At 45.9% G+C, this 13963-nt stretch overlaps 1 protein-coding gene across 1 annotated transcript in view; it reads right to left on the reverse strand.

Annotated features, from left to right (window-relative positions):
- Positions 1 to 794: 794 nt before the first annotated feature.
- Positions 795 to 13963, reverse strand: part of TRPM5 (transient receptor potential cation channel subfamily M member 5) — a 71544-nt gene continuing 58375 nt past the window's right edge. The window contains exons 21-24 of the mRNA XM_059721340.1: positions 11718 to 11850; positions 7274 to 7346; positions 5341 to 5431; positions 795 to 3175 (exon numbers count right to left, since the gene is read on the reverse strand). Coding sequence (XP_059577323.1) covers positions 3072 to 3175; positions 5341 to 5431; positions 7274 to 7346; positions 11718 to 11850 — 401 coding nt within the window. The 3' untranslated portion in view covers positions 795 to 3071. The remainder of the gene's footprint in view (positions 3176 to 5340; positions 5432 to 7273; positions 7347 to 11717; positions 11851 to 13963) is intronic.

The raw sequence follows: 13963 nt of genomic DNA on the forward strand, positions 1-13963 counted from the left end.
TGTTCAAAGTTTTAATTGTTGTTGACCAATATGAAGACTTTAAGGAAGTTACAAAATAGTTTAGAAGCAGGGGGACTGTCCTAGCAGCACTGAGAAAGTCTCCATTGTTCTCTGATAAAGCAGCATATAAGAGGTGGAAGTATGGCATGTAAGCAGCCTTCCCTTCCACCCTTCCATAATGAATGGAAGGGAAGGGTGGAGATTATTTGCAATAACTAGGGAAGTAAGAAACCCATAGACATGAAGTTCCTTAAATGAGGCAGCTTTAATGAGGAAAGCATCACACTGCATCACAGTACGTTCTTTGAAAAAAATGTGGGGAATTTTAATAAATGACGTCATTTAAGAAAAAAATCAGAGGGCAGTAAGGTTGTAGAAAACAGGTTGTTGGGGACAGTCTGCATGAAGGAAGTTACCAGTAGGGGCTTGTTTTTATTTAGATCTGTGAAGTGAATGCTTGAAGGAAGAACACAAGCTGGAAGGGAGCAGGAGTGAAGAAGAAAGACTCTGGGTGCAGACAGAAGTGCAGCTCCCAGCTGTAACTCAGAACAATTGTTGCAAAGTGTTCTGAGTTACAGTCTTACCCCAGACCAAACAGAAGTTCACAGTTCTTCCAGGCAGGGGGAGAATCTACCTGCGGGCTGGGAGCCTGCAGCTGGGTTCCTGCAGCAACAGCCAGGCTCTGTTTTCAGAATGGGAGGGGGAAAGGTAGAGTGACCACCTTTTCAAAAGGGGAAGGCGGGACGCATGCCCACTTCCCCCGACCCCGGTCCCCCCCCCACCGCAATCCCGCCTTCGCTGCTGGCATGGCCGGACCAGAGCTGAGTGGAGTGGATGTGTGCTGCCCTCTGTGGCCTTGGGGCTCCCTGCTCTGCTGCCTTTCCCTTGGGGATTCTGCTCTGGCCATGTGCCCCCTGCCTGCCCAGCAGCAGCAGGGGGCATAACTCCACGTCACAGCCCCCGCTGCTGCCGGGTGGGCAGGGGGTGCCTCACCATGGTGGCACACTCAGCATGGGACCCACAGGGGCAGGGCAACAGGGTGGGGAGCCTTGAGCATGCAGCAGTCAGTCTGCATCCGTCCCTGCCCCATGCACAAATCTGGGGGTCACATGCCCCTTATCCCCTGGATGAGCTGCCTGTGGTTCTGTCCTGGTCTCTGTCCCAGCCCCATGCACTGCCCTGTCTGGGCAGTGCCCCCAGCCCCTGCCCCACTCCCTCCCTCACTGTGGGGTGGGGCTCCAACACCTGCCCCACAGTCCAAGAGGGTGCTGAAAACCCCCCAGACTGAACTCCCTCTGCTCCCTTTCCCCGCTCCCTTTCCCCACTCCCGTTCTGAAACCAGTGACAGGCTGGGAGCTCTGCAGACACAAGTTCCAAAAGATGCTACTTGTATCTGCATTTTGAAATGTCTTTAGCTGATGCATCATCCAATGAGGGGTCAGATTTTCACCCAATCAGCCATTTTTTAAGCTGTCTGCATCCATGCACTTGTGTTTGATTAAAGCTGTAAACTGTTTTCTGTGGCCAAATTGGGCAAAAATTGTCACTTCTGTCTGCACCCTTTATGGCAGAAGAAATTATTAAGATTAGGTTGGCTAGGAGGGAGGAAGAGGGATAAAAGATGCTGCAAGAGGAAAGTTCAATGAAAAGAGGGTGGAGCAAGTTGGTTTTATAGGATCAGGTCTTATTAGAGTGCATGCATTGGCAGGAGAGACTTTTTGGGCAACTTGTGGAGAATCCATAGATTTATGCAAAGCATAGTTACAGGGCAAAAGGAGAGACATCTAAGGCCCCTGGCACATGTTCATTCAATGGCACTATGTGATCTGATCTGTGATCCCAACAATCTCACCTGCCATGCCATACATGCATGGCAGGATGTGCAGTTTGGGGATCAGATCCAAATTGTGCCATTACTACTTCCCAAATTGAAAGCCAGGTGCCTAGCCCTGCAGATGGGATGGACAATCAGCTGATTGTCGGCCCCAGCTGGACAGCCTTGGCTCTTGAGAGGGCTTGAGATCAAGGGTTATCCAGGGACTAGGGCCCAGACCACTTTGGGTTGCTGGCCCCAGCCCCTGGACAAGCAGCTGATTGTTAAAACGCTGCACCCAGCAACTCTGGCTAGGGTGCAGGGGAGCAGAGGCTCTTGGTGGGGGAGCCAAAGGGATTTTAAAACCTGTGCCCAGCAGTTCTCCAGAGCAATTGTGAACTGATCCCTTATGCCAAAATCATGCATCCTACCATGCCCATGTGGCATGGCAGGAAGTGCAATTGTTGGGATTGGGGTTCAAATCCTATAGTGTCAAAGAAAACCTTTTCCAGAGCTTCTGGGTAAGGGGTTTAAAGCCCCCAGTAGAGAAGCTCTTTGGTTCCCCCATCGGGAGCCTCTGATTCCTCATGCCCAGCAGCTTGGACAGAGGCACCAGGTATGGGTTTTAAAGTCTCCAGCAGGGAAGTTCTTTGTTTCCTCTTCCCCCCACATCCTCTGCTACCCCTGTAGCCTTGGGCTGGGGCTAGGATTGATTCTAGACCCCCATGCAGTCTGGGACCAGCAGTAAACTCATTGTTGGCCCTAGCCATCTTAAGTTTAAGGTGTCACACAAACCAGCCATAGAAATGTTTTGTATTGAATGTGGCAAATGTGTGTGGCTGGCTTGCCATTTTTGGTACCTTAAATTGAGTGCATGTATAGTACCCTTGCCATTTATGCTGCAATTAACGTGCTGTTTATAAATGTAACATGTACAGTAGGCTTAAAACGGGCAGACAAGTGAAAAGTCATAATATTAGAGGTGTTTTTAAAAAAAAGCAGATACATTTCTGGAGGCAACATGGGCAAAGAGAGCAACAGAATGGAGAAAAAGGGCAGGGGATCAGTGGCACAGTGATGTAAAAAATAAATACAGTACAAAGTAAGTAAAGAGGTGTAATAGGCAAAAACACGAATAGGAAATTTATCCCACTGACAACAAATAGGAGCTTTGTTATGGATGTCAGCGGGGCAAGGCTCTCACCCAGAAGTATTTTAGTATGGCAAACCATTTAATTTGATGAAATGGGAACTACATTTAGCTATCGATGTACATTATGTCACTTTCAAACTGTTCTGCATGCTCGTCACCTTCATTTCTCGCCAGTAGGGGTATTTGATTAATGTCGGTATTCGTCAAACCTAAAAGGATTGTATAAAGCAGCTCATTTGTTAAAAGCCTTAGGAAAACAAGCATGTAGAGTAAATACTGGAGAACCTGACAAAACAAAAAATGCCCATCAGTCAGGGAAAAGCTACCTTAGACTGCACCATTTGGTGTTTCTTAATGTAGACAATAAAAACAGGCTTACATTTGTTTTAGGTTTCTAGTCCATTTTAATGGCTGTTACTGCATGAGACCCAGTACTAGAATGTGTGGGTAGGAAATGCTGCAGTGTGATTTCCCTCCCCTGTCCCCCCTGCAGTGTTTTATTTTGTTTTCTAAATGAAGCTCTTAGATAGCTATTTTAGAAGCTTTTTACAGCATCTAAACTTTGGAAGCACATTTCATAGGGATGTTAGCTTTAAAAGTCTCCTTTTGCAAACTGCTCTGGGAGAAATGTAAGTATGTGTATGGAGACTCAATCACTTCATCACTCTGTGTTTATTGCTGACCTGATTTACTCCAGAAGCTGAATGCCATAAACTGTTTTCAAATTATACAGAATCTGATGTTTTACTGTACACATGGATTGAACCAGTATAAAACAAAATTCCTTCCCCGTTTTTATTGGGAAAACATAAACCTGAGTCTGTATGTTTACATGTGCATTACATGTATGTGCATGTATAAGCTGTCTATGAGTATTTTCCTACTTACATGGCACATTCCATATTATCCCATAACTGATAAAACATTTTCCCAGCCATATATGTTTACATTAACTATATCTGTGTCATTTGTTTTTAGTGACCAAACTATTGCAACCCTCGGCCTACAGATATGCCTATTTTTAATGTGGTTTTGTCATGAAGTACTTGGTTACTTTTCCTCTCCCCATATTTTACCTAGTTTTTCTGGTAAACAATTTAAACAAATATTAGGTATGGAAAATATCTAGTGGATTAGGCAGATCATTCTTCAGCCAGGGGGATCCAGGGGGATGCTATGGTGTGATCATCCCCCCCCCCAACCTTCCATAGTGGAGATCAGGTGCCAGTGGGTCCAGTTCCCTGGCTCCAGGCATGTAGGTCCCCTGCCTAGTCCAAGGTGTAGCAGCTGGAGCTTGCACTGTGCACACCCCCAGGGTAGGCATGGGAGTATGTGCCCTTGGATTTGTGCATGGGGCAGAGGTGGGCTGCCTGCTGCAGGCTGGGGCTCTGTGTCCTGCCTTTGTTCCAGGACTCACAGTATGCCATGTTGTGCCTCCCACGGCTGGGTGGGGAGGTAACACGCAGCACGACCACCACGCAGCTCCCAGAGCAAAGGCAGCAGGGTGCAGAGCCCCAACCCACAGCGGCCAGCCTGCCTCTCCCCCATACACAAATTGGGGAGCACATGCTCTCCATGCCTCCCCAGGGGGGTGCATGCAGTGGCATGGAGCCATGCTCCTGGATTAGCCTCCCGCGGCTCCGTTCCACAACCCACCAAGGCACTGGGGCCCCATTCACCACAGCCCTGCCTCTGCCCCACTCTTTCCCTCACAATGGGGGCCTCGATCTTCCCACCCTCACACCCCTTACCTCTTCCTCTTCCCCTCCACAGACCTACCTTCTGGGCACTGTCTGTGTGTGTGTCTGTCTGTGTGCATGTGTGTCTGCCCCTAGCTCCTGACCACAATACCCTGCATCCTGCCAGGGCATGTGGGGACCCCCTCCTTCTTGGGCTCCAAACCCCACACCCCCCCCTACAGCCCCCCATACCTTCACAAATTCCCCCCCATACCCACATACCCCATCACCCCCCAACCACACAAAATACCTGCATAATTTTGCATAATTTATGTTTTTCTGCACATAATAATGAGTTTTAACTGTGTAATTAAACTTGAGATTAATTGTGACTAATGTTTTCATTTGCACAACTAATCACAATCAAATTTCTTAATCATTTGACAGCCCTAATACGAATGTATAGTAAACAGCAATCCCTGCCCTGAAGGCTCCAAGTTCTAATCAGTCTCACTGTTAGGAAGCTTTTGCAGCTTTACAAGCTAAATCTTTTTCTTAATTGTATTCCCACTATTTTTTGTTTTATTGCCTTGTACCTTCCTAAATGATTCCTTCCCCTCACGAGTATTTTTATCCATTTACTAAATTGTTCACCTCCATTATTTTGCTTTGCAACTATAATTTTCAATACTTACTTGTATAGCTTGGAGTCAGCGTGTTGCTCAGTAGGTTACTTTTGGTTAAAGTGTCTGCCATTGAAGAAATAACGAGCGTACAGTAGTTAATCTACAAAATAAGTAGTGGTTTCTTCATCAGTACCATGTTTCAGAAATTCTCTTTGCAAGTCTGAAATACTGAAAATCTCAGCAATAGATGTACTTAAACTCCGTAATAGTGTTTTTATTAAATTTTAAATACAAGCAATTTTTAAGACAAGAAATAGAATATTTTTCTGCATAAGCATAGCTATAGAATGCATTTTTTTTTATCTAGAGAAGTAGATGGTTGAATTTATCTAGCTAACAGTATTTCTTAAAATCTTTGAAAAATGGGTCTTGAAGGGACCTCAGGAGAGCATCTTCTCCGGGGCGGGCAATTATTTTGGGTGGAGGGCTGCTTGATGAGTTTTGGTGAGCTGTCGAGGGCTGCATGGGTAGCCCCATCCCTTCGGTTTCCCCACCCCCTGGTTGCCTTCTTGGGACCGGAAGTCCCATCCCCTAACCCCTACCTGTGCCACTGGAAGTCCCTCCCTTGCCCCTGGAAGTACTCCTTTTGGAGAGGTGGCCTTGGAACCTGACCCCTCCCACAAGCAAGGACCCAGCCCACCCCATCAGGCCCCAAGCATCAAAAGCTGGCCACCCCCACCCCCAACTGGTGCCAGCATGACCTAGTCCTGACCCATCCAAGCCTGCCCGCCCCCCCCCCCCCCCGCCCAGCACAGCAGAAGCCAGTCCAGGTCCAGGTCCTTTCACCAGCACAGCACCCTCCAGTGCTGTGGGACCTCTCCCATCCCAAGCTGCAGGGGGCTCAGCCACAGCTTTCCCTCCCCGGTGCAGCCCAGCCAGCCCATCCTGTCCCCTATCAAGCAGTGGCTTCCCTACGTGCTGCTGCACTTTCCCCCTACCTGCTCCGGCTGGTCCCAAAAGGCAAGAGGCTCTACCACCACTTCTGCTAGCCAGTGCTGACCCAGCCAGGAGTCCCCAGCGGCACATGGGAAGCCAGCTTCAGCCGCATGCTGCTCTGGATGGGATGGGCCCAGCTGGGTCGGCACCAGCCAGGAAAAGCAGCATGCAACTGAAGCCTGTTTCCCACGTGCTGCTGGGGATGGGAGGAGCCTGTCCAGGTCAGCACCGGCCAGCAGAAGCAGCAGTGGAGCTGTCATTCCCAAATGCGTTCTTCTTTGCCCCTTGCCAGCACCATGAAATGCTGCCTTGGGATAACTGCAGGCGTGAAAGATTTTTTTTTAATCAGAAATGTGGATTTCTGTTCTTTTTGCCTTCTATACAATAGAATTTGGATGTCTCAATATGGACTTTGAGTGACCATTTAGAACTGTAGGTTATACATTTCAAAAGCTGGAGCCAGTGTGTTGCTCCCTTGCTGAGCCCGCTCAGTATGGTTTTTGATTTTAAAAAAGTGACTCTCGTTTCCCTGTTTTCAAAGATATAAAAAATAATGTCTCATTCTGAGGCAAAGAGGTTTAACAGCTCTTGGCAGTGTTAATTAAAAAACAATAGATCTGAGAGGTCAGTTAGACTATCTGTCAGGTAGGACAGATTTTAATTTGAGTCCTGTACCAGCAAAGATATGAGAGTAGAGTCCCCTTCACAGGTATCAGTTTAAGGGGAATGGTAGGTGAAGAAAACAGATAACTAAGCAGGTATTTACCCTAGCCTGACCACAGGAGTAGGTAGAGATAGGTATAGTAGGACCAACAAAGCAAGAGAGAGATACTGAACTAATCACAGGGCAGAGCCTGCCCCTTTGCTTCTGAATCATGAAGAAAATTATTGGGCTAGTCAAAACTTCATGTCAGCTACACCTCCACCAACTTGTAGAGATAGTGCAATCCAAACAGTAAATGAAGCAAACATGGGTGGGGGAGGAAAGGAGGGAGCAATGTGTTACCTGTGATTCCAGAGATTTGAACCGCTTCTCTTGCTCTTTCAATCCACTAAAATAGTTGGACAGACTGTCCACCCTAAAACGAACAAAGCAGATACATAGCCTAAGCAGAACCACCAGGGCACTAAAGCATCTTAGTTATTATGAGACATGGGGCGTGTCTACACAAGATGCTGCATCATTGTAGCAATGAGCTACAGCGATGTAAGTCCTTGCTACGGTGATGTAGCAGCGGGTACAAACCATGATGCTGACACCAGTGCACAGTAGTGTTGGAAACTACTGATGGCAGTTACTGTGCACAGTCGGGCACACATGTAGACGTGCCCACTGAGTCACGTCCCAGGTTCTGATTATTTTGAATTGCTCACCTCAATTCCTATTCAGGGGACCCTATAGGGTTATTAGGAGCTCAAATAAATTAAAGCAGTCCTTCAGGTACTCTGACTTGAACTATGGCCTATTTGTCCTCTGCTTCTGCAAGAATCAGGAAACGAGTGTAGAGCCAACTTTGCTTCCCCAATCCCTTACGCTCCACCAGGAAACAGCATGAGCTTAGGAGGTATGAGGACTGAGCCCATAGAGTTTTTACTGCCAGCCACAAGGGTTAGCTGTTTCCTGAAACTCTTTCAAAAAAATTTTTTTTTCAGAAATCAGTTTCTTATTATTAAGGTTTCTCTGTTAAAAAACCAAAAATCTCTTTAAAGCACCCAAAGTCTGTGCTTTTCCATGATTAAAATGAAGCGCCACTAAATATATAGATATCAGTTGAACACAATGTTTATTGATACATTTACAATTTTAAAGCAATTTGGAAGCCTAACAATGCCTCAGTCTTATAATAAAACAAATTCTAAATATCTATATATTTTGGTGTTTGATTTTGGTTTTTTTATCATGGAAAATCAGAGCTCCCCCTGCCCTCTTCGTTCACCAGGACACCATCCACTTCTGGCTGTCCCCCCTTACTGCTTTGTGGCACTGAGCAGCCCTGATATGCTGGTGTCCTACCCATGCTGTTGCCCCTCACTCCCAACTCACAGCCCCACACCTAGCCAGCCCTTCTGGTGCCCTTCACTCCCCACCTGTTGCCCCAGCTCTGCTGCTGCCCCTCACTCCTGACCCACTGCTCCCCGCCCACAGACCCCAGCCCCACCATGTGTGAGGAAAGGGGTGTATGTGTGAGGCAGGGAGTGGGTGTGTGGGGAAGGAGGGGTGTGGGCATGGGCGATGCATAGGAGAAGCATGGGGGGGCATGTGCCTCCCCAGATTTCTGCATCCACAGGAAGACATGGGGCTGCAACCTGGCCAGACTGGCACTGCACAGGAGCCACCTCCGTGGCACAGTTGGTGGGATCCAGGAGGGCGGAGCAGGGCAGGGAGGCTCAGTGCTGCTGCCACTACTGAGAGCACCATGATGCCATGACGCCAAGGGGAAGTGCCCTCTGCCCACCACTGCAGTGAGGGAATACAACTCTGTGCTGGTGCCGCGGCGCTTCACCTTGGCAGCCATGGTGACATGGTGCACCCGGCAGTGGGGGTGGCAGCAGCAGCATCAAGCCCCCCCACCTCACTCTGCCCTCCCATGCTGGGTCCCACTCACTGGGCTGCAGAGGTGTTTTCTGCCCAGTGCTGGTCCAGCCAGGCTACAGCCCTGTGTCTGTTGTGAGAGCAGAAATCTGGGGGGGCATGTGCCCCCCCCCCATGCCTCCTGACTCATTGCCTTTGGACCTGACCCCACCCCAAGAATGCACACAATGGTGAGGAGCCACGCCCCTGCCCCTCCTAATGAGCTGCTTATGGCTCCATCCTGCTCCCTGGCCAAGCCCTGTATTCAGACCTGCTCCACCATAGCCCCAGCTGGGTAGCATTCCCAGCCACCAATTGCCAACCCTACTCCACTTCCTTCCTTACTGTGTGGGCTCAGTACAAGCCGCCACTGCTGCCTCAGTCTCCCCACAAGTTGTGCCCCCCATTGTGCCCTCTCACTCATCGCCTACTCACCCCCTACCCTCCCATGGGTTGCCTATGTCCCCCCACTCCCTCAATAGACTTACCTGCTGGGAGCTGCAGAGTTTGCTCTCCACCACACTGCCTGGCTGTATTGCCAGCCACATGGATGTGTGTGCATACCCCGCCTGTGATCGCCTTCCTCCCACTCCAGCCTCCCCCACCCCCCAACAGCCCTTGTAGGTTGGAACTCTGCTAGCCTGCAAGGGGGACCCATGGTTTCCCACATTTTTCTCCTTTAAAGGAGAAAATCCACATTTTTCTTTATTTTCCCATGGGAAACAAAAAGCCTGAATCCCTGCTTATTGCTTATGAAAAATGTAAGTTTGTGCTAGTTCCTTTCCCCACAAAAATCTAAAATGTTGTACAGAACTCTCCTGAACATACCCAAACCCATATTTGATTGGGGGGGGGGGGGGGGTTTAATACAGCAGGAATTGGTGCCACCCAACAGCAAAGGTTAAAAACTCTAAATTTGGTCGCATTTATTTGATCTTTTTTCCAACTTCAAAATGTATCTGGATCTGTTTCAGGTAAAGTGTTGAGAAGTGTAGACTGGTTCTTTTTCTTTTATCTCCCAACCAATAACTTCTTACCTAAGTTACACATTTAAAACAGAATGCCATTAATCAATGAGGGCCTTTCTTTTTGGAAGCAATTATGTCTGCATTTTTATTGTTTCATCTGAAAGCTGTTGGATTCTGTTTGCCTGTTTTGCTCATTCTCAGAGCTACAGTTTTAAAGGAAGTCAATGATTCATTTATAAGAATAAACTAAAAATAATGTAATAAGTCTAAAATATTACAAATCAACCTTCAAAGTATGGTTTGGGGTTGAGAAGAATAATAAGTTCCATTTATGTATTCAAGTAGTCTGTCCTAGTTTCCAACTATAATATAAATCAGAAAGGCAAAGGCTTGTTTTGAAAGGGCACTTAAAACAAAAACATTAGGCAGTGTAGCTAATTGATTTAAGTGAGGTTGCACTTGCTTATGCCAGAACTGAAATTGCAATGCAGCTTTTGCAAATGGTGGCAGTGTTTCATGTGCACGTAGCTTCATGGAAATTTCACAAGATAAAACATTTGAATCAGATTATCAGAAGCTTCTCTGAAGATGGTTTACCACTGACCTGGATGCATTGCCTTAAATCAGTGCATCAAACTTGCTTGGACACCCAGGACCAGATCCAGACTCTAGGGCTCCTTGAAGGCCAAGTCCATGCTTACCTCCAATGGTGGGGAGCAGTGCAGAGGTTAAAGCAGCTATTGCTAACCTCCCCCTTACCTCCCTACTCATGCACATCTCCCCCACCCCCCGGGACTTCATACCTGGGAATTCAGTTGTGAGCCCTTCCAGGAGCCCAAGTGAAATAGTTCAATGCACCATATCTTTGACTCTCCCACTTTAGATATTTCAGTATCCCAGATATGAATATTAGCTTACCTCTCCCTTACAGTTATGTGGTATACTTTAGGGTACCTATGTAGCATTTCTTATTTTCAGAATTAACTAATCTCACAGTCCTGCTATCTTATAGTAAGTTATCTGCATTTTACATAGGAGGGAAATAGAGACTCATGCTAACTATTTTAAGCATGGCAGGCCATGCTGGGTTCAAAAGTTCCTGTACCAAAATCATGTGCTAAAACCACTAAGCCACACAGAGGCTTGAAAGAAAGATGGTTTAATTGGATTTTGGTCAGCGTTTTGTCTTGGGGAACACTTGCATTAGAATTAGAAGAACCCAGGCCAATGAAAAAAGCTTTCACCATTTGTTGATTAACAAGAAAGTGCACAATATCTTGCATAACATCGTGATATTATGAGATTCCCAACAAAGTTTTCAGGTGCATTTTACTTTAGGGATGTTTGAATTTTAGTCTGTTTGTAGTTGTGTACATCTTAAGGACAACAGGCGCATCTATATGAGATACTATGGGCAAGCTACGGTGACGTAGTTCATTGCTATGGCAGCATAGCATCGGCAGGCATGAATCATGATGCTGCCGCTACTGTGCAGTAGCAACAAGCAGCCTTTCTGTATAGTACCACAAGTAGCGCTGCTACTGCTACTGCACAGTAGCGTCGGAAGCGACTTGTGCGGTGCTGGGACTGTGCAGTACCAACCGTTACTGCTCAGTCATTTAGTACTTGCTCAAGCTATAGTACTAAATGTCTGCACAGTAACAATTGCGCAGTTGGGCGCACATGTAGACACACCCAGTTAGAACTATGATTGCAATGATGCCACCTTCACTCAGCTCTCAAGGATGGGTATTTCTAACCTAATTGTGCTTAGTTTTGAGTGGTCATATGAGCTTTGGAAAGTGTCTGAACTTCCCTCTATTTATTCAGACCCACAGAGCTACAAGGTTTGCCCATTACTAGCATCAAAAGGCCAGGTCAGAAATGTTGAAAGATTAATAGAAATGTACTTGTTAGAGGTTTTCTTTAGCCTTTCTTCATTGCTTTCTTTTGTCATTTGTTCCAAGTTTGCAAGATAGTTTTCTTTTTGTACCAGTTCCCACGTTATGATTTTTTGATCCAGGCCATCTGGCAGATCTCTTTCTGTGTAAAAAAGACATGAAAGGTATATCTTTAACAAAACACTGCGGGGTTGAGAAGCTGCTTGAATACATGCTTCGGAGGGAAGGAAAGTCATAGCTATATGTCTGCTCAGCTAATATTTAGGAGTTAATTGTGGATTTTCTGTGGCAGAAGTGTTAGATTATGAAATCTTTGCGTAAAGTAGGTGTTGTCTACAGGATACTCTATTAGAAGTTTGGGACCATTATTTTTTCCATTAGGGAAAGAGTGTTGCGTTTTCTAAAGAACAGGCTTGCCCTGTCCTAGATGTGGTTCAGCAACTTTATTCAAGATCAGTAAGTCTGGGACATTACCCCAATATCTACAATTTGAGGACATTTACAGATATTAAAAGTGGGTTGCTCATTGACTGTTAGACCTTGCCCCAGCTCCCCAACCCAGCTGTGAGGAAAGAGAAAAGAAAGAATCTCTGACAAAGAGAGTCAGCTGATTGGCAGTCAGAAATAGCTGGATTCCTGCAGCGAGAGGACTGCCTGGGCCCAGGCCTTCATTTATTTATCTGAGGTTTTACTTTAAAGGCAGGAATCTTAGGAAGACACTGAGGCTGGGAGGGTGGGGAGGGGGTGAATGTATTAGAGTGGGGGAGTAGAATAGATCAAAGGAGCTGGAACGAAGCTTCTACAAAGAGAATAATTTAATCGCTTCTCCCAACTGCCTAACATTCTTTGCAGACTTACCCCCCTGCTTCTTCCATGTGATCAGTTTAGCTAAAATCTATTCTGAGCTTCTATTAAACCTCTCCCAAATGCAGTTTTAGCTATATAATTACCAGGGGGACGTGGTGGGGGGGGGAAGGGGTTGGGCAAGTGAAACAATAGATACTTTTCTGTCCTCTGTTGTGTGTATTGTTTTAAAGCCAGGAAACAATGTTTCATTTACATTAACATAAAAAGAGGGGGGAAATCCATAGTTTGTTTTCCACAGTTGGTATAATGTATAGTACTGCTGTTTTAAACAATGGCATTTTGCCTATAGCCTGTGGTTAAATGTTTAGTCTCTTGATACAACAGTCATTTCCTTCTGTGCTCTAACTGGAATTTCACCTTTGAAGATGTGGGTTCAAATGTACTTTATTGTCTCAGTTTCTTAATGATAATATGTGCTATTTGAACCCTTCAAATAAAACTTAACAAAACTCACCCTCATAAAACGTGACATTGTTTTATAAACCAAAGAAATAAAAAGACGTGCCTATGCCATCTTCTGGGCAAGTGGACACAATTTTTCAACATGCAACGAATTGGGACTATCACTTCCCCAAAGCCTGCATAAATAGATGGGCTTTGCAGTATGCCCTAATGGCTGATGAATCTGGGCTGTAGCCAACCAGGGAAAAGGGCTAATTCAAAAGGGAGGTGAGGACTTCTTGCAAAAAGCACTGCCCTCAACCTCCTTTTCTTTGAGAGAGTTCTAGCTTAGATGGTTCCACTGCAGCAGTAATGCCAAGGTTGAGAAAGGGGGAGGCAGTCTTGAAGCTTACCTGGTCCCAAACCTATTTGGAGCTTTATAGATCACACTCAGTACCTGGCATTCTGCACCAGAGCTTAGTCAGCCTGTGCAATCTGAATGAATTGGTCTATTGTAGGAGATATTTCATGATATTGGACTATGTACAGCAGTTATTTAGAAATACAGAGAAGTACCAGGGAGATCATGAGAAATTACTCATGTGTCATGGGCTCATATAAAAACAGTTATTTACTTTTTTTTCCTCTAAAGAACCCCATAAGTTTGGGTAAGATCCTATTTTACTATCTTCCTAATGGGCGATTCAACTGGAAACACTAGAAATTAACCCACATTTTCAAGGATGCTGTATAATACTGTCTAAAATTCAGAAGCAGACTAATTATAGACATAATAGCTATTGGCTAAAATATTCTAGTTGCAATATATCCATTGCTATCCCTTCATAAATCTAGCCCACTTATCCTGCTTTCTCATTGACAATAAATGGTTGTCAGTTTTCCTCAAGGCATCCATTGTTCTTTATGCAACATTATTATATGAACAAATTTGTCAAAGCTCCAGTATAAATAATTTTTTAACCTACATATTCTCCTTGCATTGCTCG

The sequence above is a fragment of the Alligator mississippiensis genome, chromosome 2 (assembly GCF_030867095.1).
Source record: "Alligator mississippiensis isolate rAllMis1 chromosome 2, rAllMis1, whole genome shotgun sequence".
Taxonomy (NCBI): Eukaryota; Metazoa; Chordata; order Crocodylia; family Alligatoridae; genus Alligator; species Alligator mississippiensis.